Source organism: Delphinus delphis, chromosome 10, assembly GCF_949987515.2.
Source record: "Delphinus delphis chromosome 10, mDelDel1.2, whole genome shotgun sequence".
Classification (NCBI taxonomy): Eukaryota; Metazoa; Chordata; class Mammalia; order Artiodactyla; family Delphinidae; genus Delphinus; species Delphinus delphis.
Window position 1 is genome coordinate 22,761,514 of NC_082692.2, and position 23,039 is coordinate 22,784,552.

The window sequence follows — 23,039 nt, forward strand, 5'->3', positions numbered from 1 at the left end:
CTACTGCCTCTCCCATTGTAAAAAGCCTATTGAAGGCAAAGGCAAAAGCTACATTCTAGCATTCATTTTGAATTAGTTCTGCTATATTAACTGTTCATAAGTATCAGTACTTATTAACAGCAATTTATTTGGCAAAGTTGAGAACCTGCAGACCACCCCTCAAGGCTTGGTCAAGGAAGAATTCTGGACAACAGGCTCAGACAGTAGATTAAGTTAAATAAGTTGGGGGTGGGATCATCAGAAGGCTGGCATGGGACTGGCAGTCTGCAGTATGGGGCTGGAAAAGGGAGCAACCCTTTCCAAGGCAAGGGACGGGCTTTTTGGCGAGGAGAGACAAGCGGTGGAACTCCGCTGTCAAAGGATGTGCTTGGGGAGCCAGCTGAAGTGCATGCAGTATTGGGACCATTCAGGCAACTTGAGTTATGAGGCTGGGCATCGCGAAGGTCGAGGGCTCAGGCTGTTCTCAGAGGCTTGTGGTTCACCTGGCAAAAGACAACAGTGATGACTATGGGAACCAGGTGCCCTGCTCTCCCAGGATCCCATCTGGGTGAACAGGCTGCAGGGAGGATGCATACTTCCATGAGTACTCTAGTTTTTTCTGGTACCCTACCTCACCCCCTTTGCCAAGCAGTCATTTGGATTCTTGTATAATAATGAATTACTTACTGCAAAGGGGTGAAGGGAGCCAGATCCCTGCTTGCACAGGCCCTCCTTAGCTCCCAATTATCCACTGCAGACCTCAAGGAGACTCCAAGGAACCCAGCTCGAAGGTCACTGATTCAGTCTGGTGCTTTTATTTATATATGCATTTTTTATTTAACACACTCTTTTTGTTTTTGTTGTTTTGGCTGTGCACAATGCGGGATCTTAGTTCCCGACCAGGGATCGAACCCACACCCCCTGCATTGGGAACGTGGAGTATTAACCACCAGACTGCCAGGGAAGTCCTTTAACACACTTATATAGTACTTACGACATGCTAGGCACTGTTCTAAACACTGCAAATATCTACTCATTTAATCCCCTTAACAATTCAACAGGGTAGTTACTTTTATTAACCCAGTTTTAAGGTGAAGAAACAGGTGCAGAGAAGATTAACTTGTCCAAGGTCACAGTTACCATGCACTGGGGCCACGATTCACACCAAAACAGTCTGGCTCTAGGTCCTACTCTCTGATCTCTACCATAATCTACAGGTGAATAAACAGGCACCAAGAAAAGCAGTGATATGCCCTGGAATTAATTTTCAACAGGCTGCAGCTAGTTCCTTCTACCCGTGGGGTGACCAAGAGCACAGGCTCCAGAGATAGCTGGCCTGGGTTTGAAGCCCAGCTTCACCAGCTGTATGACATGGGCTAAACTGGAAGTTCAGTTTCTTTATTTTGTAAAACCCCACATACCCCAAAGGAAGTTTGATCTAAAAATATTTTTAAACCATTTGTGTAGAAGCTTAGCACTGTGTCTGGCACACAGAAAGCAATTAATAAATGTCAGTGGCCCCCCAGGCCTCCTGGGTGCTGGCCCCATGCTAGGCCCGCTGCATCACATGCCGTAAGAACCTGGCGATTCGGCTCCACAGCCCCCGCCCTAGAAACCCTCACCTGGGAGATGCTGACGCCTGTGAGTCTCTCCACGCTCTCCGGCAGGCGGCTCAGGATGTCCAGCACTTCCCCGGTCACTTTGGCTGCCCCCATGGCCCCACTTCCACTGGACACCAGTGTGATCTTATTGGCCGAGGTCAAGGGACCACTGATCTCCTCTGCCACCTGGTAGGTAAGATGCCCACTCAGCACTTGTGGTCTGACCACACCCATCCTAAGACTCCTTACTCTGGGTTTTAAGATCCTTGTCCTTCACTTTTGTGAGGATCACCCTTCCTCACTCTGGTCACTGGCTTGTAATTCTCACCCCGAATTTATGGCCCCTAGCCTGGTTCTCCCCCAGACCCTCATTTCCTTCACCCCTCATTCCCTCATCCTGTCCCTCCTCTGCTTTTGTCCACACGACCCCCAGACCTGGGGCAGCTTCTCCAGCAGCATGTCCAACTGAGCAGCCTCCTGGTACAGCTGGAACGCCTCTGCCTTCTTGGCCATCTGCTCAGCCTCGGCCCGGGCTCGGGCCCCTATGGCAAAGGCCTCCGCTTCCCCACGCATCTGAGGAGGGTACAGGACGCCTGGGGTACTGATGGCGGTAGTCAAGGACAAGAAATCCCAGCACAATCCCACTCCCTCCACAAGCCGGCAAGAGCCATCTGCTAACTCACCCGCACGGACTCGGCTTCTGCCTCTGCCTGCATGATCAGCTGGGACCTGGGCAGAGAAGGGAGTGGAGGGAGGAGCTGAGGAAGAGCCCTTGCTCTGGGAGAAAGACTCCACAGGAGGAGTACAGGTAAAGAAGGCCTCAGCAATTCGTCTGGGGGCGCCCAGGTGGTTGAAGGAGCCGCAAGGGGCCAGGAAGGGGTGTTTACTTCTCTGCCGCTGCTAGGCGCTCCAGCTTGTAGCGCTCGGCTTCCGCCGGCTTCCGCACGCGGGCCTCCAGCTCCTTCTCCCGGCGGGCGATCTCCTGCTCCTGCACTGCCACCTGCTGGGCCCGCTCCACCACCTGCACCTGGACCCGCTGTTCCTCGATCTGCTGCTTCGTCTTGGCCACCTGGGAAGGAGGGATGCTCAGAGTCAGAGCCGAAGAGCAAGCGGCCAGGAAGCAGGCAGGGAAGCTAGGGCCGGGGCTCCCGGGCCTTCCATATAGGTACAAAAGGGGTGATAGTCATTTTTTTCCATAAGAAAAGCAGGGGGACTTCCCTGGTGGCGCAGTGGTTAAGAATCCGCCTGCTAATGCAGGGGACACGGGTTTGAGCCCTGATCTGGGAAGATCCCACGTGCCTTGGCCACAATTACTGTAGCCCACGCACCTAGAGCCCGTGCTCCGCAACAAGAGAAGCCACCGCAATGAGAAACCCGCGCACCGCAATGAAGAGTAGCCCCCCCTCGCCGCAACTAGAGAAAGCCTGTGTGCAGCAACAAAGACCCAACGCAGCCAAAAATAAATAAATAACTTTTAAAAAAAGACTTGATACTGTGTCAATTCAAAAAACTTAAAAAAAAAATAGAGCAGGCACATGAAGGCGGTCCCAGTGGGCTCAGCCTGCCCAAGGGAGTCCGTTTCCCGTACAGATCCAAGGCATGGCCTGAGGAGCGATGGGGGGTGGCCTGATCTTCCCTATCAGAGCCAATACCAACAGTTAGGGCTGTTCCCCACGTAGTCTCAGCTTCAGGGCTGGATAGGGCTGGAACCCAGCAGTTCTCCCTCAGGCCAGGTGAAGTATCCCTCCACTGAACTCCTATCACCTTGTTTCTCCACCAAGTCTCCCTCTAGAGTATGAACACCTGGTGGGCACTGAGTGCATGGTAGCCATCCTCCACCTCCAGTTACGCTCAAATCCATGCACTTCTCTCCATCTGTGTGGCGGTTACCTTAGTGCAAGCCACTGTCAACTACTGAAAAGTTCTCTCACCAACTTTTTTTTTTTCTCTCTCTCACCAACTTTCTTTTTGGGGGCTGTGTGTGTGTCACTTTTATCTTTTGTATGTGGTCCAAATTAAAAAAAAAAGTAAACAGTGATAGGTTTCCTCCCACCTATTTCTCAAGCCACCTGGTTGGTTCACTTTCCCTGAAACCACCACCGTGAGCAGCCTGTCGTGTATCCTTTCCGGGATACTGTAAGCAACTACAAGAACATGTATACATAGAGTTCCTCTTAGGCAGATTTCATTTTCTTATCCCTTGCAGAGTAGAGGGATCAGAAGGCTCTTGCCAAGATGTCGGTGAGGAGTTCGGGGGAGGAACACACTTCTTGCCTCATTGCTCTGGCTCAGATGTGCACCATCTCCCCTGTGGGGCTCATCAACACAAGAGACGGTGCCCCTGCCTTTACAGTGAACACCCATCTGTTCACTCCAGAGGAAGGGTGCTTCTGGATGTGGCACCCTGTACTGTCTTTGACCCTAAAAGTTCAAACCTGTTCCAAACTGGACTAGTTGCTCTTGGCCCCCATATGCAGCATCACGGTGTTCCTGTGTTGGAGCCTACCCACTCCTTCTCTCTCTTCTTCAGACTCAACCTCCGGCAGCTCCCTCAGAAAGAGTATGTGGGGGACTTCCTTGGTGGCGCAGTGGTTAAGAATCCGCCTGCCAATGCAGGGGACACAGGTTCGATCCCTGGTCTAGGAAGATCCCACATGCTGCAGAGCAACTAAGCCTGTGCGCCACAACTACTGAGCCTGCGCTCTAGAGCCCGCGAGCTGCAACTACTGAAGCCCACGCACCTAGAGCCCGTGCTCCCGCAACAAGAGAAGCCACCGCAATGAGAAGCCCGCGCACCGCAACGAAGAGTGGTCCCCGCTCACGGCAACTAGAGAAAGCCCACGTGCAGCAACGAAGACCCAATGCAGCCAAAAATTAATTTTTTTAAAAAAAAGGAAAGAGGGCTTCCCTGGTGGTGCAGTGGTTGAGAGTCCGCCTGCTGATGCAGGGGACACGGGTTCGTGCCCCGGTCTGGGAAGATCCCACATGCTGTGGAGCGGCTGGGCCTGTGAGCCATGGCTGCTGAGCCTGCGCGTCCGGAGCCTGTGCTCTGCAACGGGAGAGGCCACAACAGTGAGAGGCCCGCGTACAGCAAAAATTTTTTTTAAAAAAGGAAAGAGTATGTGGGCAATAAGGTTTTTCAGATCTTGCTTCTCTGAGATTTTCACTCCACTCTTCTATTTGAATGACGATTAGGTTGAGTACAGGTTACTAGGTTGTTATTAATCTTCCACCAGAATTTTTAAGGCATTGTTCCAGGGTATTTCAGCTTCTTGAGAAATCTGAAGTCATTCTGATGCCTGACCCTTTGCTTGAGATCCGTTCATTCTCTCTGGAAGCTTTTAGTTCTTTTCGTTATTCTCAGTGTTCTGAAATTTCACAGTGATGTTCTTCAAGGTAGATGTTTTTCATTCACTGTTTTGGGCACTTTGTGGACCATTTCAATCCAGAAAGTCACATAAACATGTCCGAATCTTTTCACTGATGATTTCCTTCTGTTTTCTTTGTTCTGTTGGGTCTCCTGGGCTGGCCTCTAATATTCTTTCCCAATTTTTCCATCTGTCTTGTCCTATTTTCTGGGAAATTTATTAGAATTTCTCTTCCACTATGATTTTTTTTTCAGTTCTTCCATTTTATTAATTTCTAAAAGCTCTTTTTTGTTTTCTATGTCCTGATTTCCTAGATGTGAACTACTCTCTTATCACTGAGGATATTTTTTTTTTTAAGCTTTCTTCTCCCTGCATAGTATGTATCCTTCAAATTGCTTTGCTCTGCTTGTGATTTTGGCCTGTCTTCCATGTTGCAGGATCCCTCATATGTCAGGGATTCCTTGCTTGTCTGCTCACAGGGAGGAAGGTCTGAAACACTGAAGGGAAACTCTGGGTATGTGGGTGAGGCTCATTGGCTTTGAGCTTCAATCTAGGCTGACCTAGGCAGTTCATCTGCTGAGGAACCTCAGATTCAGGATCTTCAAGTCTTTCATGTTGGATTGGTCATGTTCCCCAGAGCAGTCTTCTGATTTCTTCTTTGGAAGATGGGGGTTCTGAGAGCCATAGGGGGTGAGTGGTTAGGGGAAGTGGTCACTATTCAGTATTCAATAGGCAGACAGGGGCTTCCCTAGTGTCGCAGTGGTTGAGAGTCCGCCTGCCGATGCAGGGGACACGGGTTCGTGCCCCAGTCCGGGAAGATCCCCCAGGCCGCGGAGCAGCTGGGCCCGTGAGCCATGGCCGCTGAGCCTGCACGTCCGGAGCCTGTGCTCCGCAACGGGAGAGGCCACAGCAGTGAGAGGCCCGCGTACCGAAAAAAAAAAAAAAAAAAAAAGGCAGACAGCCTCTTCAGGCCTGTTACTGGTTAAGTACTTAGGCCCTCACCTGTGTCTGGCTGGCCCCAGGTCATGCCCTCTGGTTTACTCTCATCAGATAATAAACCCCCAGAAGTCTACTGGGGCAGAGAAGGGAGCATTACCCAGAGGCAGGGAGCCAGAGCGCTCTGAGAAGTCACTTTTCACCTGTTTCTCCTTATTTCAACAGTCTTCGTCACAGCTCCAGAGGCCCCTGGTGCTGCCAGCTCCTGAGCCTCAGATCATTTCATTGTTTTCTCCCCTTCGGCTTTGGGCTCAGCTGTCTCAGACCTCCTTGGTCAATTACCACAGCTTTCCAGCGTCCAAAATGATGCTATGGTTTCTGTTGCTTCTGTTCCTATTCTCTCCAACTTTTTTTTTTCTTTAATCACCTTATGTGGATTTAGTAAGGTTTTAAGAGGGAGTGCAAGTAGCTGCATTTATGCAATCCATCATCTTTGAAAAACCTTCTAACTCATCTCCCCACTTCCTCTTTTTTTTTAAAAAAAATTTTTAATTTATTTATTTTTGGCTGCATTGGGTCTTTGTTGCTGTTCTAGTTGCAGCGAGCGGGGGTTATTCTTTGTTGCGGTGCGCGGGCTTCTCATTGCGGTGGCTTCTTTTGTTGCGGAGCATGGGCCCTAGGCGCGCGGGCTTTAGTAGTTGCAGCTCGCAGGCTCTAGAGCGCAGGCTCAGTAGTTGTGATGCACGGGCTTAGTTGCTCCACGACATATGGGATCTTCCCGGGCCAGAGCTCCAACACGTGTGCCCTGTGTTGGCAGGCAGATTCTTAACCACTGCGCCACCAGGGAAGCCCTCTTCTCTTCTCTTTTGACAATCAATCAATTCTTCACATAACAGCTGTACTGATCCTTGTGAAAATGTAAATTAGACCAGAGCACCTCTCTGCTTAAAGTTCTCCAATAGCTTCCCATTGTGCTTTGAATCTTCTAAGTCTCCATCACGGCCACTCGAACCCTAGTAAACCTGGTCCCGCCTGCCTCTCCCTACTCACAGCACACCAGCCATACTGGATCAGAAACCTCCTTTCTGTTCCTGGGACACGCCGAGCTCTTTGTTACATCAGGGTCTTTGCATGTGCCAGTCCCCTACCTAGTCACTTGCCACATATAGCTATTTAAATCAAAATAAAAAATTTAAAAATTCAGTTCCTCAGTCACAAAAGCCACATTACAAGTGCTCAACATCACAGCACAGATATAGAGCATTTCCATCATTTCAGAAAGTTCTATTTGAACAGCACTGGACTAGAATGTTCTTGGCCCACAACTCTTTACATCGTTGACTCTTTCTCATCTTCAGGATTTATCTCATGTATCACTTCCTCACCGAAGCTTCCTCTGATCACCCCCGACCTAATAGAGTATCCCCCCAGTAAAGTACCACCTATGTATTTCCTTCATAGCACTTCATGTAATTTGAGCCAGTGAAGGTTATTTGCTTATTAGTGGTTTTGTGTATTATAACGTAAAGCTCCATGAGGGCAGGAATCTTATTCCGTCTCATTCATACTTATATACTCACCTCCAAAACAATGCCTGGCACATAACAGGCATTTAACAGATACCTGTTGAGCAAATCCTTATTTCCCCAGCACCTAGCACAAAGCCTGGCTGGCACAAAATGAGGAACTAATAAAAGCTGAACAGAACCCAAACCAGCCCAACCCTTTGATGTGCAGACAAGCCATGTTGAGAAGAAGATTAAGGACCTTATCCTTGGGTGGGTTAAGTCCCGTCCAAGCTGGTGTTTTCCACTATGTTAATGCTTCTCAAACTCCAATGTCTATCAATACATGAATCGCCTAGGAATTTTGTTAAAATACAGATTCTGACTTGGTCAGTTGGGCTGGAGCCTCAGATTTTGTATTTCTAACAAGTTCCCCAGGGATACTGATGTTGCTGGGAGGCAGACCACACTTTGAGTAGCAAAGTACTATGCCACACTCAGGTACCTGTCAAGCCATCCAGGGATTTAACGTCATAACTAAAGATGTGTTGCATTTCATAATTTCACCCTGTACCAACTCTTGGCAAAAATGAATTTCATAATATTGCTACCCTTTGGGTAAAGGTCTCAGAGTACAGTTGATTCTTGTTATTTATGGTAGTTCTGTTTTATAAAGTAGCCATGAACACTGAATTAACAAAACACTTATTTTGTTCCTAAGGGAAATACAGGTATAGGTTCCTGTGAGCCTCTGGTCACAACAGATAAACAGGTCAATATATATCTTTTTTTTTTTGGCCAAGATGTGTAGCATGTGGGATCTTAGTTCCCCGATCAGGGATCGAACCCACACCACCTGCAGTGGAAGCACAGAGTCTTAACCACTGGACCGCCAGGGAAGTCCTATATATCCTTGCTTTATGTGTTTCTGCTTAAAGACACCATATGTAACATATCTGGTGATTCGTTAACAATGAACTCATGGCCAGCAGCACTGTAACTCATGCCTAAAAGAAGCTTATCTAACACACGTCTTCTCCATCAGGCACATCACAGCCTTCTTGCACTTAGGAACACTAGACGGCACTTCAGCACTACATTTGGGGACATTTTAAACTGAAATCACCAAAAAAAAGCACAAAAGTGCAAAAAATGTGGCAGTGAATATACTATGAAAATGACACTGTTTACAGTAGGAGCCGAAACAAGAAGGCAGAACATCTTCTTGTTCAACCTCAACTGGGAAGCACATATCAGGCAACTCAAATTTTTCTCCACTCTGCGCATGTTTGCAAATAGTCATCAGTACAAAAAATACTGGTTCTGAGGTAACCAATGAATTTTAGTGATGAGGCAAATTCTCAGTTATGGGATCCACAAATGATGAGGATCGACTACACCTCCCTGCATTTTCAAGGGCCCCCATGTCTCATTTTGTGGGATTCAAAGCCCACATTTTCCTTCCTCACACACTTCTGTGATCACCAGGGCTGCTGTGGGCCCATGGAGTACCCCTGTGCAAATTAGAAAAAGGCACCCCTTCCTCTGGGTGGATGCAGACCCATTCACCCAGGCCCGATGTGGAGCCTGGTTGGATCTTAGCTCTGGATCACCCCCTCATCCAGGTGCCCTGGCACAGGGCACAACCTGCCTCAAGCCCGTGATCAGCCCTATAGAGGGTATCCTTTCTAGGCCTTTTCTTTGCTTTTCAGCTGAAACGTTTAGGTCTTTTTTTTTTTTTTTTTGCGGTACGCGGGCCTCTCACTGTTGTGGCCTCTCCCTTTGCGGAGCACAGGCTCCTGACGCGCAGGCTCAGCGGCCATGGCTCACAGGCCCAGCCGCTCCGCGGCATGTGGGATCTTCCCAGACCGGGGCACAGACCCGTGTCCCCTGCATCGGCAGGCGGACTCTCAACCACTGCGCCACCAGGGAAGCCCCGTTTAGGTCTTTTAAATCTTCCTCATAAGGAGGAGCTGGGTCAGAAATGGAGGGCCAGAATAAGGGGATCAGAGTTAGAATATGAGAGTGGTGGCCTGAGAAGAACGGGGAGGGAGTGAAGTCCAGCCTGGCCACCGGGCCAGCATAGGGGCTCTGACCTGAAGCTGATAGGCCAGGTCAGCCTGTGCTCGGCGGGTGTTGACCTCAATGTCATATGCAGCCTTCTTGAGCTCGTAGTCCCTCTGCGCCTTGGCCATCTCGATCTCACTCAGGTACTGAGCAGACACCTTTTCTTGCTTGGCTTTGGCTTCCTGTGCATGCAGAGATCAGGCAGGGAGTCAGAGTAGGGAGAGGAAGGCCCCAGGGAGAGAGCCTGATCTCCACCAAGCTCCTCTGTCCTCACCCCAGGCCCGGCCTCATTTATATCCTCTGCCAACCCTGCTCCACCAGCCCCCACGCCATCCCCTCTTCCACCAGGTGCACAATAAGCCCATGGAGACCAAGCAACCCCCAGATCTCTCACCCGGATCCCAGCATCTCTCTTGGCCTCCGCTTCCCCAATCCGAGCATCTTTTTGGACTTGAGCTGTTCGAGCCTTCCCCAAGGAGTGCAAATAGTCCTGTGGGAGAGTTGCAGATATCACAGTCCTCGGGAAGGTTTAAGATGGGAGCAGGAAAGCAGGGAGAAGCAACTGCCTAGGTTTACCTGATCGTCGTGAATGTCCTTCAGGGTGTAGCTGACCACGCTGATGCCCATGTTGACCAGGTCTGAGGAGGCCACTTTGAAAACTTGCTCTGAGAATTTCTGCCTGTCCTTATAGATTTCCTAGGATAACAAGATGGAGGGAAAGAGGAATGTAAGCTCTCAGATCCTCTGACCACTGTCTCCTACAGCCTAGCTCGGTCCTTAGGCCCCTCTCACTCTGGCACCCCTTCCAGATCTTTCCCTGCCCTCAGGCCCACCTCCACAGTCATGTGGGCCATAATAGCCCTCTGGTGGCCCTCCAGCGTCTCCAGTGCGATGTGGGCAATCTCAGCCTCCGTCTTGCCCAGGAACATCTGGCAGGCAGCTGCCAACATTTCCTTATTCTGGCCCTGAATCTTCACCTGTAGCCAGAATAGGGTTAGGGAGGGTGTGGTGAAGGTCTCATGAAGACAGGGAGGAAGCTGGGAGAGTCAAGTGCCTTGGGGATCCCTGGAGAAGCTGAGACTAGCAGAGAAATTTCTCCATAGCAAGAGGTAGGGAAGGCCATGGTCAGAAGATTCTTAATGTCTGGGGACAGAGAAGGTGATAGGGGAGTGGACTTTGAAGGAAAGGCTCTGAAAGCCTCACCTGGGCAATGCCAGTGACTGAGATGGGGACCCCATGGCGAGTGTAAACCTTTTCACTCTTGACATTGAGGGTCAGTGTGTTGAGAGAGATCCTAGGGGAAAAAGAAGGGGTGGACAGTGTGAAAAGGAGAAAAGAGAGAAAACGGGAGTTCCCTTTCCCTAGTTCTCTTGTTCAACCTACCTCTGGATTTGCTGGATGCAGGGCAGGACAAAGACACGTCCTCCAGCCACCATGACTGGGGGGCTCCGGCAGAAACCTGCAAGGTGAGGAGACAATGAGCTGCGGTGGCCGGTGGCCACGGTGGAGCTGGAATGTGGAAGACGACCGGGGAAGGGAGGGGGAAGCAATCCCCACGAAGAAATCTGGGCGCTGGCAGGAGCAGCGGGCAGTGTAGGCCTTGGAAGGATAGAGGCAGGGAATCACCACAAGTGGGTGGCTTGCAACCATGGGGCTGGGGTGGGCAGAAGGTCTGGCGCTGGGGAGCTGGTGGGGAGAGGGGGAAGGGACCTCTGCGGGGACTTGGGGGTCACTGGCTGAGCAGAGAACAATACTTACCGGAGACCACCATGGCCTCGTTTGGGCCACAGGTGAAAAACATGGCTCAGGCTGGAGCTGGAGGAGGGGGAGAGAAAGCCTTTGCTGATAGCAAGGGGCACTGTGGAGTCCACAGGAGTGAACCCTTTCGCTTTCCTGTCAGTCCCGCCCCGCCTGCAGACAATGCGGCCCCGTCCCTTCCGCGCCCACGGATCCGCTAAGGCTTTACCCTGTGAAATTTCGCAGTCACCCAGCGACTCCCAGCCCCTTGCCGCACCCCACCTTCAGTGACGACGGTTTCTCCCTTATCTGATAAAGCTCTCCCGGCCCTTGGAGACCCCCAGACCCTTGCGCCACCGTCCCTGCTCCTCCACAGCCCGACTCCATCTCCCCACCCCACCCCCCACCTACCTTCCCGGACGCGGGCAGCGGCGTGGCCGTGGTCCGGGGCAGGGCGGGGACGCGCAGGGGACCCGTGAGCCGCCGAGCAGGGGCCGCCCGCGCACAGCCTGCCTGGGAGCTGGGCCCGCGCTCGCACCCTTGCCCCCAACCAGGCCGCACCCTGTCGCTGCGGCAGACGCGACCCCGCCCCCTCGGCCCGCCCCTTTCCCAGCAGGCCGCGCTCCGGTCCGCAGCCCGCCCGGGCCCCGGCTCACCCGGGCTGCCGAGCCAGCCCGGGGTCGGATGGGGCGACCCCCAATTCGCCGCCCCTCCGGGGTCCGGAGCCCTAGCCAGGCCGCTCCACGCCCCGCCCCACGGGACGTGACCTCAGTGGGTCTGGCACCGCGGGGCAAGGGAGATTGACTCACCTCGGATTTGCCCCGCGAGAATTAACTGGGAAAACCGCAGACTGGGCAACGTACGACAGCATCCGGTTACCGGTTGCTGGGTTCCGTGACTCGGGAAAAAGGGGCTCAGGGGCCCGGGGAGGAGCGCCCGCTGGTGACTTGGCCGCGGCTCCTCCGGCCCAGGCGCTTGAAGGCCATGAGGAATGGGGGACCATGGCTTGCAAAGAGACACTCACATGACTGCTGACGGTAAATCAAGTTTATTTGTGTTCACAGAACATACCGGGCGACCCCATAGCCACCCCCTGACAGCCCATCGACCCCGCAGCCACCCCTTGGGGGCAACTTCGAGGAGATCGAAGGCCAAGGACCTTATTCTCAACGGTCCGCCGAAGCCTCACACAGTAGACCCGCGAGTTGAGATGCTGGAGGGCTGAGTATGTCACCTGCTAAACCTACTACGACCCACCACCGTCCTTGACTCCCAGCCCGGGCGCCTTCTCGGACCCGGGTTTCCTCCATCCCTCTTCCCAGCCTCGCTCAGTTCTGGGCGCCGGCCTCCACCAATCCCCCAGAGCCCAATAAATACCCAGAGATCTGCATTTGCAGCAAGGAGCACATCTCGCACTCCTGCATAAGTTAAAATAAATATTACATACACCCCTCCATCACCTAGGGGGACATACATAAATACATATAAATATTATTAGGAGCAATGAGAAATAACGACGCTCTCCTGCCACCCGGCCTAGCCGGGTAAGTCTCCTGCCACCCGGCCTAGCCCCGGCGTGTCGGTGCCTGTCTCTCCCAGGCTCGGGCTGGCATCTCCGCTGTAGTGTTCTGAGTGCGAGTTGCCTTGGGAGTCCCAGTTTGGGATACGCTCTTTCTCCCACCAGGTACACCCAGTGTTTCTTGGTTTTTCAGATTCTTCTGGGGATGTGGAGAGTCCGGTTAGAAGGCGGCAGGGTGTTGATGGAGAAAAGTGCTGAGGTCCAAAGCGTAGTCCGAGGGCTCCGAGGTCAGATTAAGGGGCTCGAGGACCGGGGGCACAACGGTGGGCGCGGGGGACTGCGCGCTGGGGGTGTCCTCCGGGACCAGGGGTGTCGACACACCCTCTTCAGCCATCAGGATCTGGCAGAAGATGATGGTGAGCAGGAGAAAGAGCAGCCTTTTGGCAGGGTTCGGATCCTCGACTGGCAGCTGACGCCGGACCTGTGGGGAGATAACAAAGGCAACAGGTCAGGTCGGGGCCCCGGCGTACGGCGGTTCGCCCTGCTCTTCCCCCGGGCTGTCCACTTCGGCGACACTCACCACTCGTGGGTAGAGGACCCTACGGCTGCGCTTTCGGTGCCCGCGGGAGGCGCTGGGGCGCGCAGCGGGGGCCACCGCGGTCTCCGGGAGAGGATCGAAGGTGAAGATCTCGGGGCCGGAGCCCCGTTGGGGTCCCGGGCTGGTGGAGGGGACCGAGGTCGGAGCCCGCAGGACGGTCATGGTGGGGAGGGAGCTTCGAGAGTGACACATTGTGCGCAGAGCTGAAGGACAAGTGGCCGCGCAGTCCTGCAGAGCTAGTTTTGTACCCCGAGAACTGGGCGGGCCCTTCTCAACTCCACCCGCTGCTGGGAGCGGTTGGCCGGTCGGCTGGAAATTCCGAAGTTTAAGCAAAGGGAGGGGGTGGAGAATTGGCCAGTGCAACCGTAGGCGCCTAAGTGTGTGTCGTGAGTGTGTGATTTGTGAGTGGAGGCGGGTAAAATTCCGGACTGCGGGCACATGTCGGGACATGTGGCTGCTGGAGAGGGGCTCACAGACAGTTTGAGAAGGTTCAGCCACAAGCCCCATCTCTGGAGAGGCAGGAAGGCTTACATAAGGAAGTCTGCCCATCCTACTACAATACTGACCCAGCAAAGTCAAGGAACCACAGTTACAGGTGCACATTCACAAGTTTGTAGGAAACATGGAAAACACACAGCCTAGGAGGGAAGTCACTACAGAAACAACCAAGATGCCTAAGAGAAATGAACACCCTAGCACACACAGACAGACACAAGCCTGCCTGCTTTAGCGCACACACACAACACACACACACACACAAGCACACACACACACACACACACACAAGCACACACACACCACATTGTAGAGGCGGAAAAATTTCTCCTTTCCTTCTAGTTTCTTTGGCTGGTCTAATAATTAGACATAGGACAGATTAACAGGAGAAAACAAATTTAATTGCGTACTTACAGGAGCCCATGAAGACTGGAGACTCAAAGGCAGTCAGTCGGGCAATTGAGGCTTACATGCCATCTTCAGCTAAGGAATGGGAAAGAGGCCTGGGGCTTGAAGGGGAGGTGGGTAATTCACAGGAAGGTGAGAAGAGCAGATGTTTGCTAATTAGATGTTTGCCCTGCTAAGCAGGTAAGTCTTTCAGGTGAAAGCTATCTCTGGGCCAGGCCCCCTACCTAAATTATTTAGGCAATTGTCTGCGGGGTCTTGATTTCCTTCAGCTCCAAATAATTCACATGCCAAAGTGGCACATTTGGGGGTGGCATATTCTGCTCGCCTTCAATATGCGCATCACACCCACACAGAACAAAGGTGCAGAGACTGCACAGGGGCAGCCCAGCAATGTGCAGAAATGTTCATACGTGGCTGGAGCAGAGGACCACAAAATACAAAGGTGAGAAGTTCGCAGCCATCTGATTTAAGTTTATGTGAAGAACGTTTAAACTGTGAGACATTATGCAAATGTGGTGGTAATGATAATAACACGAGAGAATTGACACATTTTCATAACTGCCTTAGAGAAAGCTGCTCATGGATGTAAGGCCAACTGGCCCGAGGCAGGGGAACACAATCAGATTCACAGGTTGCATCAGACCGAAATTCTCCGGACCACCCAGTTCCAGGAACTGACCTGGGGACTTTGAACCCAGCCCAGCCTTCCTACCTTTCGAGGGGTGGGAATAACGGTCCCCCAGGATACCCGAAAAGACCACCAAATAAGGAATACCCTGCGCCCTCCCAGATTCACCACACCCCTTTCCCTTCTTCCCTTATAAAATCTTGCCCAACCCTCGCCCAGGCGCGACTTCTCTGGCCCCTTTCTCTCGGACCAGAGAACCTCGCCCGGGAGCGCTCCCTAATAAAACTCACTTGAAGCTTTCCTCTGTTTCGTGGTGCCGTTTGTTAAGATCCGACCTTACAATGGACACAGAATTTAACATCTTTTGAGCACTCAACAGGGCCAGACACCCTGTTAAAAGGTACTGTTGAGTACTGAGGTAGGTTTCTGCATGTATGCTGCCGAGAGAGCCAAGTGCTTTATCTAAAGCAAACACATCAGGTTCTAAGAAAATGGAAGACTAAGTATAAGGGGAACCCAATAGAGCTGCTGTTCCTGTCTGTCTAATCAATCACATGAGGCATCCAGGAAGAATGGCATTTGAGATGACCTTAAATGGTGGGTGGGATACCACAGAGTCAGATGTGGAAGATGACTGAGAAAGAGAATGGAATCAGCAAAGGCCTTGAGCTGGAAAAGTACAGGATGTGTTTGGGGAATCACAAGAAAAACAATCTCAGGACAAGTTTCCCGTAATGGAGTAGTGGTGAAACCCAGCTGGACCCTGTGGGGCCCTCCTGGGTACCAAAGCCTTTCCGTGTCCCTCCTAGACCTTCCCTGGGTTCCAAAGGACAGATTCAAACAGTTGCTGATTAGGGAAGGAAGGGAATGCAGAAACAGGAGTAGTCAAGAAACAATAGTGCAGGACTTCCTTGGTGGTCCAGTGGTTAAGACAGAGCTTCTACTGCAGGGGGCGTGGGTTTGATCCCTAGTCCGGGAAGATCTGAATGCCGTGCATCCAGCGCAGCCGAAAACTTTAAAAAAAAAAGAATGGTGCAGATAAAGCAGGGGCTGGTTCCTCCAAGGGATATACATAACAGTATATCTTTGAGTTCTTCTACAGGAACTAAGTCCCTCACTCAGTTGGAGGATGGTAACTTCAGGCTGAGTACAAGATTCCTGGAGCACCACCCTGTTACTTCACCACCAACCAATCAGAAGAAAGTCACACACCCCAAATTTTACCTATAAAATCTTTTCCCCAAAAAACTGTCAGGGGATTTGGGGGGTTTTGAGCACAAGCCACCCATTCTCCTTGCTTGGCCCTGCAATAAACCTTTCTCTGCCCCAAACTCTGACGTTTCAGTTTATTTGGCCTCACTGTGCACTGGGCACATGAACTTGTTCCATAACAGTATCTTCAAAATCTCATTTCTTCCTCTCCAAACTCATTTTTACCCCTCTTCTCTTGTGCTGTGCTCCAGCCACCCAGGGCCTCCTCCTTTCAGTTCCCAGGACTTGCCAAGCTCTTTCTCCCCTTAGGTCCTCTCCTTAAATTGCTCTGCCCTGGCACTTGCAGTTTTTGGCAACTTCTCATCCTCATCATAAACAGGAGGGAAGGGGGCAGGGCACAACCTTTAAAAGAATGACATAGTCCTTGAGGATCCGAATTTTGCCTTTAAAAACTCTTCCCTGAAAACCATCAGGGAGTTTGGGGTTTTTGAGCAAGAGCCACCTGTTCTTTTTGCTTGGCACTTGCAATAAACCTTTCTCTGCCCCAAACCCAATGTTTCGGTTTGTTTGGCCTCACTGTGCATCAGGCGCGCAAATCTGGGTTCCACAACAGTGGGAAGTGACGATGGCTGGAAAGGAATTAGGCAGTGAGGAGAGCTTAGCTGTCAGGCCAGGGGACTGGGTTTGACTCTAGACTGTGGAGCTTGTGGGTCATGGAATGACATCAAAGGAGGGCAAGTTCAAAGCTGGGAACTGAGTGGGACAAGGAGCATGCTCTGGATGGGGAAACACTGAGGCAGAGACAGGATACTATTGGAGAGGTTTGGGTAGGAGGAAAGGGCCTGAAATGGGCTATGACACAGGGAACACGAGAAGGGGTGGCTTTAAGAGACATTCCTAGCATAAGATTACCAGAATTTAGTGATAAGATGGGTAGCATTAGAGTCAGGGAGCATGAAGGGACCAAAGCTGTCTCCATGCATTTCAAATGCATCTGCCACAGAGCTTTATACCAGATCATATTATGCCTGGTGCACAGGATGAGAACATGTTTGACCTCTTCCATTAAAGGCTGTGTCACACGTCTCTGTGTCTTCCATAGAGCCTAGCAGGGTGCCTTGCATGTACTAGTTGTTCAATAATCTTGATAAATGAAAGATGAAAATGCAGAACTAAAAAATGCACATATAGTATACATACACTGGCTGGATCACCCCAAGATTTTGAGACAGGCATACACTCCTTCAAATCCCACATACGAATTTATAACCTCTTAAGAAAAGTTGCGACAAGTCTTACACAGACATCAAATAAAGAACACCTAAGGGCATTTCTCAGCCAAGGATGTGTGGGGCTGCAAATAAGGGGACGGCCCACAATTGGGCTATAAATAGAGACATTATTGCTGTATATACTATTGCTTCCTGGGCTTATATGTTGCTTTATTTTACACCCACCACTCCTGTTTAAGCACACTAGCAACTTTCAGCATTATACACTTCTTCTTGATGAGGCATAAAACACACTTCCTCTACAAACAAAGACACATCCCTTTCCCACACCTCCCTTTCACATCTGCCATCATCGTTACATTTACACCCAAGCACAGTGAGCCTACCCACCCACCTACACCCTCATTCCAAGGCAACCTGCACACTAAACGATGATCAACAGAAATACATGACAATTTACATGTGTGGACAGGCTCACATGCTCACACAGACATAAACTGGGGATGGGAGAGAAAGTGATGATGGAAGAAAACTGTTCGGTGGGAGAAGGGGAGAGTCACCCAAGGTTAGGAATGCATAACTTGTTTATGATGGAAAATTTCTCCAGGGCATTAGGCAGGGGAGGGGAAGTGAAGGGGATGTCAGGATCCTGTTTCACACTACCTTCTATATCTGGAATCTGGGCCTCCAGCTGGACCTAGTTATCCTCACTGTCCTCCCGGCACAGAGAGACCTTTCTTTGTGGCAAAGTCAGAATGGGACCAAGAGAAGAACCGGAGAGAAGAACTCAGAGAGCCAGGGCTCTGCCCCACCCCCTCCCTGCCACACAGGAAGCTGGGGAAGGTTGAGAGTGAATCATTAAGTCAATGACAGGGTGCAGGGGTGACAGCTGGGGGATGAGTTAAGGCCAGAAAGGGCCAGGGGCTGAGACCAGCAGTTGCACGGGTTCTCACTGCCCTAATCCTAGGGAAAGGTCTTTGCCCCTTTCCATTTCCAGCTCTCCTCATATCATCCCTATCTGCCCAAGATCACCAAGTTCCTTCATTCCCCTCCTTTGACCTGTGTTCTTGACCTCCCACTAACCTCTTTCTTAGCCCCTTGTTTGTTTTCTTGTTAATGCTTACCACAGTAGGGAATCATTTTACGTATTTGTTTACTTTTTGTTGTGTCTCTCCCCCGCTGGAATATCATCTCCTCGAGTATACAGGACCACATCCTCCCTTTTTCCTCATGGTATCTCTGTGGTTTCTCTAGTACTTGGCCTTTCACCCAGTAGGGGCTTAATTGAAATATAGTTTATTTACAATATTATATGAGTTTCAGGTGTGCAACATAGTCATTCGATATTTTATAGATTGTACTCCATTTAAAGTTATTACAAAATAACGGCTGTATTTCCCTGTGCTATACACTACATCCTTGTCGCTTATCTTTTTTATACCTAGTAGTGTGTATCTCTTAATCCCAACCCCTATCTTGCCCCTCCCCCTTTCCCTCTCCCTGTTGGTAACCACTAGTTTGTTCTCAACATCTATGAATTGGTTTCTGTTTTGTTGTATACATTAGTTTTATTTTTTAGATTCCACATATAAATGATAACAGAGTATTTGCCTTTCTCTGTCTGACTTATTTCACTAAGCATGATACTCTCTAGGTCCATCCACGTTGTTGCAAATGGCAAAATTTCATTCTTTTTTATGGCCGAGTAACATTCCATTGTGTGTGTGTGTGTGTGTGTGTATATATATATATATATATATATATATACACCACATCTTTATCCTTTCATCTATTGATAGACATTTAGGTTGCTTCCACATCTTGACTATCGTAAATAATGCTGCTCTGAACATGGAGGTACACGTATCTTTTCAAATTAGTGTTTTTGTTTTCTTCAGCTATATACCCAGGGGTGGAATTGCTGGATTATATGGTAGTTCTAGTTTCAGTTTTTTGAGGAACCTGCATACTGTCTTCCATAGTGGCTGCTCCAATTTACATTCCCACCAACAGTGTACAAGAGTTCCCTTAATAAATATTCTTAAATTCATCTCCTCTGAGGAGCTACCCCTCACCCCCAGAGGTGTCTGTTTATACAGCTGTGTCTCTTCAGAGGCCTCTACATTTCCTCTTCAAAGAGGAAGTTGGGGGATACTCAACTGTGGCTCAGGGTGACCTGCCATTGAGTCAGGAATAACTGTGCAGTTGATGGATGGCAAAGCCCTGGCTCTTACCCTTTATAAGTAACATAAGAGTGAGTCATGCCTACTGCCCCACCTGGAATACTGCTGCATTGCTAATCACAGGCTAGAATGGGGGACAGAGGTAATGGGAAGGAGGCAGAATGGGCAGAGGAGAGGGAGACAGATATTTGGAAGTGGGTGCTTCTGAGAAAGGGAAGCAGGGATAGAGGGATGGAGCCAGGGCCTTGGGGTCAGGGAATGAAACTTGAAAACTCTCAGCTACACCTGGCATTTAGTAGATGCTCAATAACTATTTATTGACTTGAGGTGCATTTGAGATAGAAGCGAAACATGGGGTAGCAAAAAGAGTATATTATCATCTAGTGGCATTAGAGGAAAGTGGGTTTAAATTCCAGCTCTGGTACTTATCAACTATGAGGTATTGGGCCAGCTACTTAACTTCTCTAAAAATGTTTCCTTAATTGAAATATGGGCCAACTGGCCTTAAGGTTGTTGTAAGGATTAAGAATAAGAACAGGCACAAAGTGGGTGTATTTTCCCTAGTGGCCATTATTATAGTTATGGGAAGAGGGGCTGCTTTGGAGCAGATGTGGACAGTAGTGAACTAACCCAGGAGTAGGAGACCAGGATGATAAAATAGCCTCCAAGTGCTAAGATCATCAGGGGATACAATTTCTCTTTCTCTTTCCGTCCTCCCTTCTCTCCCTCTCCATTTCAGGTAGGTTTTGTGGCTTTTTCTTTTCTCCAGAGAAGCAGAGACTTCTGCATTCCTAGTTCTTGTTCAGCCAATGAGAATGACTGTAAACAACTTTCCCCTGGCCCCCATATACACACACATTCTAGCCAGAACAATTCTTGCCAGAGGCATGGGGGGGCGGTGGCGGTGGTGAGTTCTAGGCAGCAAGTTAATAAATGACCCCCAAAGACTTTCATCTGGGCCTTAGGAGGGCCAAGATCAGGCCCTGGCAGTTTTCCCTGACGCAAAAGGATGGCAAGGGTGCCTGGAGGCCCAAGGCAAGGTCACAAAAGAACATGATATCCCCTGCCCTGGATTCAGCCCAGCCTGGCCCAGCCCAGCCCAGTCCAACTCAGCCAAACTTCCCCAGAGGCTGCTGAGAGTGGGGAACTGGGAAAAGAACCCAGCATCCCTGTTCTGGTCCAACACTGGCTTCCTAGGACCCCAGGGTTATGGCTCCTCCCTCTGGCCTCAGTTTCCTTCTCACCAGATTATAACTCCGTGAAAGCAGGACTTTATCCATCTTGTTCATCGTTCTATTTTCAGTGTCTAGAGCATACACACTACCTGAAAAGGCTAGAAACATAGGGCTCTTTAATTCATTAATATTAGAGGTGTTCATGTGGGAGTCTCTCTGTAGATTGCTCCAACGTCAGCATTGGAGAATATGACTGAGATTTAATTCAAAGCGTAATGTGGGGGGGTGGGCAGGAAGGGCAACAAATAAAGCATTTCCCCTTTTGTCCTGCCTTTTCAGACACCCTGTATTTACTGAACGAGTTGATCTGTAAAGTCAAGGGCTTAGATTAAAGGCTCTCGAATGGGCCTCCCTCCCCGGCAGCTCCCTGATTCAGCAGCGTCTCCCCTGTGTGTTCGAAAGTTAGCCAGTGCCTCCCTCCTACCTCCAAAGCAGCTGCCTGCATAGGCCATTTTCTTTGAAGGTTGGGAGGGGTCCAGCCTCCGCCCAGAGAGGCCTCGGTGGCGTGGCGGGGCGGGTGCTCCCGGCTGGCCCGCCTCCAGCGCGAGTGGGGATCGCGTGTTAGGGCTGGAGCTTGATCGGCTGCCCCGGGGTGAAACCTAAGGCGGTCTTCTGGGAAGGGTAGATGCCCTGTGTGACTCAGAACCAAGTTAGGGAAAAAACAAGCTCAGTCAATTGCTGGCACCCTCCTGGTCTGGCCTGGCTTTGACTATGAGCTCATGAAAGAGGAAGCTGGGCTGGGCTGGCCAGTAGCCCTGCTTTCCCTCATGTTCTCTCTCCATCACTCATGGATTCCCTGGAGTGTCTGGGCCCCATTGCTACCGTCATCCTGGCTCGGGCGGCCCTGGCCCTTTTATGACACTCTCTCTTCCCAGACCATTGGTCAGTTGTTTCCCCAGGTTGGAAATACCACCCGACACGAAAGGGGATTACTCACAAGGGGAGGCTGAAAATATCATGTGTCCCTTGGCTCTGATGATCTCCACTGACAACCACGACCATTTGGGTTTGCTCCTGTGACTGCTGCATCTCCCACACAGACCAACTGGTGGTAACCCTGGGAGCCCGAATGAAGAGGCTGCTTGAGAGCTAGGGTTCCCCAGTTCAGGAAAGAGACAGAGGGTCCCAAAGTACTGGGCACCTGAGCCACCTTCGGGGCTGATGTATCCTAGTTGAGACCTACTTACCTAATACTTTTGGTATTCAGAACAATACACTACCAGAAAGGCACATTTGATTTCAATGGAAACAATGACAAGGATGGGACACAGAGAACCTTCCTAACTCTTCTCCCTCCATTCCATCTTCTATCTTCTATGCCTTCCCCAGAGCTTTCTTTTTTTATTCTTTTTTCTTTTTTTTGGCCATGCTGCATGGCATGCAGGATCTTGTTCCCCCGAACCCGTGCCCCCTGCTGTGGAAGCGCAGAGTCCTAACCACTAGACCACCAGGGAATTCCCTCCCCAGAGCTTTCTTGTTAAAAGAAGGACTTGACCAAGTCAGTGTCTGGGTTGGTAACTTCAGTGCCTCTAAACTCTCTAGTGGGCTGACACTGGCCTCCCAACCCGAATCAGGCAACTTTACAGGCTTCTCTCTCAACTCCCTGACTGCTTTCCTTGCTCCCTGAGCTATGGCACCATATACGATTTTGTACTTTTTCTCACTCATGCCAAACTCTTACCCATTGGACTCTTCACATGCTGTTTTCTCTCCAACCTCCTGGGGAAACCGTGCCCGTGACTCCTCCATGTAGAATTAGTCCGTCTACTTTGTACGTAAATCTCTTGAGGCACCAAACACAGTATATTATAGATATTTGTCTGTGGATCTTTCTGATTGCTTAGAAGTGCACACGGCATTGTGATGCAGCCATTTTGATGCCAGGGACTTTTTGACAAGGCCCCCTAAAGTTATTAAATTGTCAGCATTTAGGGACTTCTCTGCCAGTCCAGTGGTTAATGGACTTTGTGGGCACGGGTTTGGTCCCTGGTTGGGAAATGAAGATCCTGCATGCCGTACGGAGGAGCCAAAAAAACAAAAACAAAAAAAGAGAAATGTACAAACCAGATACTCTCAGCCCATCCCTGTGGGTTGTGCTCATCCTGTCTCTCTCTGACTCCCACCCTTTCACGTAGAATTTGGTAGTGCTTGGTGATATTACTTTTTTTTTTTAAGCCAGGTATATTGTGGAATTCCCTGGCAGTCCAGTGGTTAGGACTCTGCGCTTTCACTGCCGAGGGACCAGGTTCGGTCCCTGGTCAGGGGACTAAGATCCCACAAGCCTCGCGACACAGCCAAAAAAAGCCAGGTATATTGAAGTATAGCTTATATACAGT

The 23,039-nt window shown here is 50.4% G+C and overlaps 2 protein-coding genes across 2 annotated transcripts; both read right to left on the bottom strand.

The window, feature by feature from the left end:
* Positions 1 to 108: 108 nt before the first annotated feature.
* On the bottom strand, positions 109 to 11,777 carry FLOT1 (flotillin 1). The gene is made up of 13 exons (XM_060023351.1): positions 11,605 to 11,777; positions 11,215 to 11,271; positions 10,840 to 10,915; positions 10,660 to 10,750; positions 10,290 to 10,433; positions 10,033 to 10,152; positions 9,851 to 9,946; positions 9,486 to 9,638; positions 2,468 to 2,649; positions 2,264 to 2,309; positions 2,016 to 2,153; positions 1,602 to 1,766; positions 109 to 482 (listed from the first exon to the last, which is right to left on the bottom strand). Exons 2-13 carry the CDS (start codon positions 11,255 to 11,257, stop codon positions 453 to 455), a joined length of 1,284 nt encoding a protein of 427 aa, XP_059879334.1. The 5' UTR covers positions 11,258 to 11,271; positions 11,605 to 11,777; the 3' UTR covers positions 109 to 452.
* Positions 11,778 to 12,758: 981 nt separating this feature from the next.
* On the bottom strand, positions 12,759 to 13,973 carry IER3 (immediate early response 3). Its single transcript, XM_060023352.1, has 2 exons — positions 13,293 to 13,973; positions 12,759 to 13,193 (listed from the first exon to the last, which is right to left on the bottom strand). Exons 1-2 carry the CDS (start codon positions 13,911 to 13,913, stop codon positions 12,933 to 12,935), a joined length of 882 nt encoding a protein of 293 aa, XP_059879335.1. The 5' UTR covers positions 13,914 to 13,973; the 3' UTR covers positions 12,759 to 12,932.
* Between the last annotated feature and the right edge of the window lie 9,066 nt (positions 13,974 to 23,039).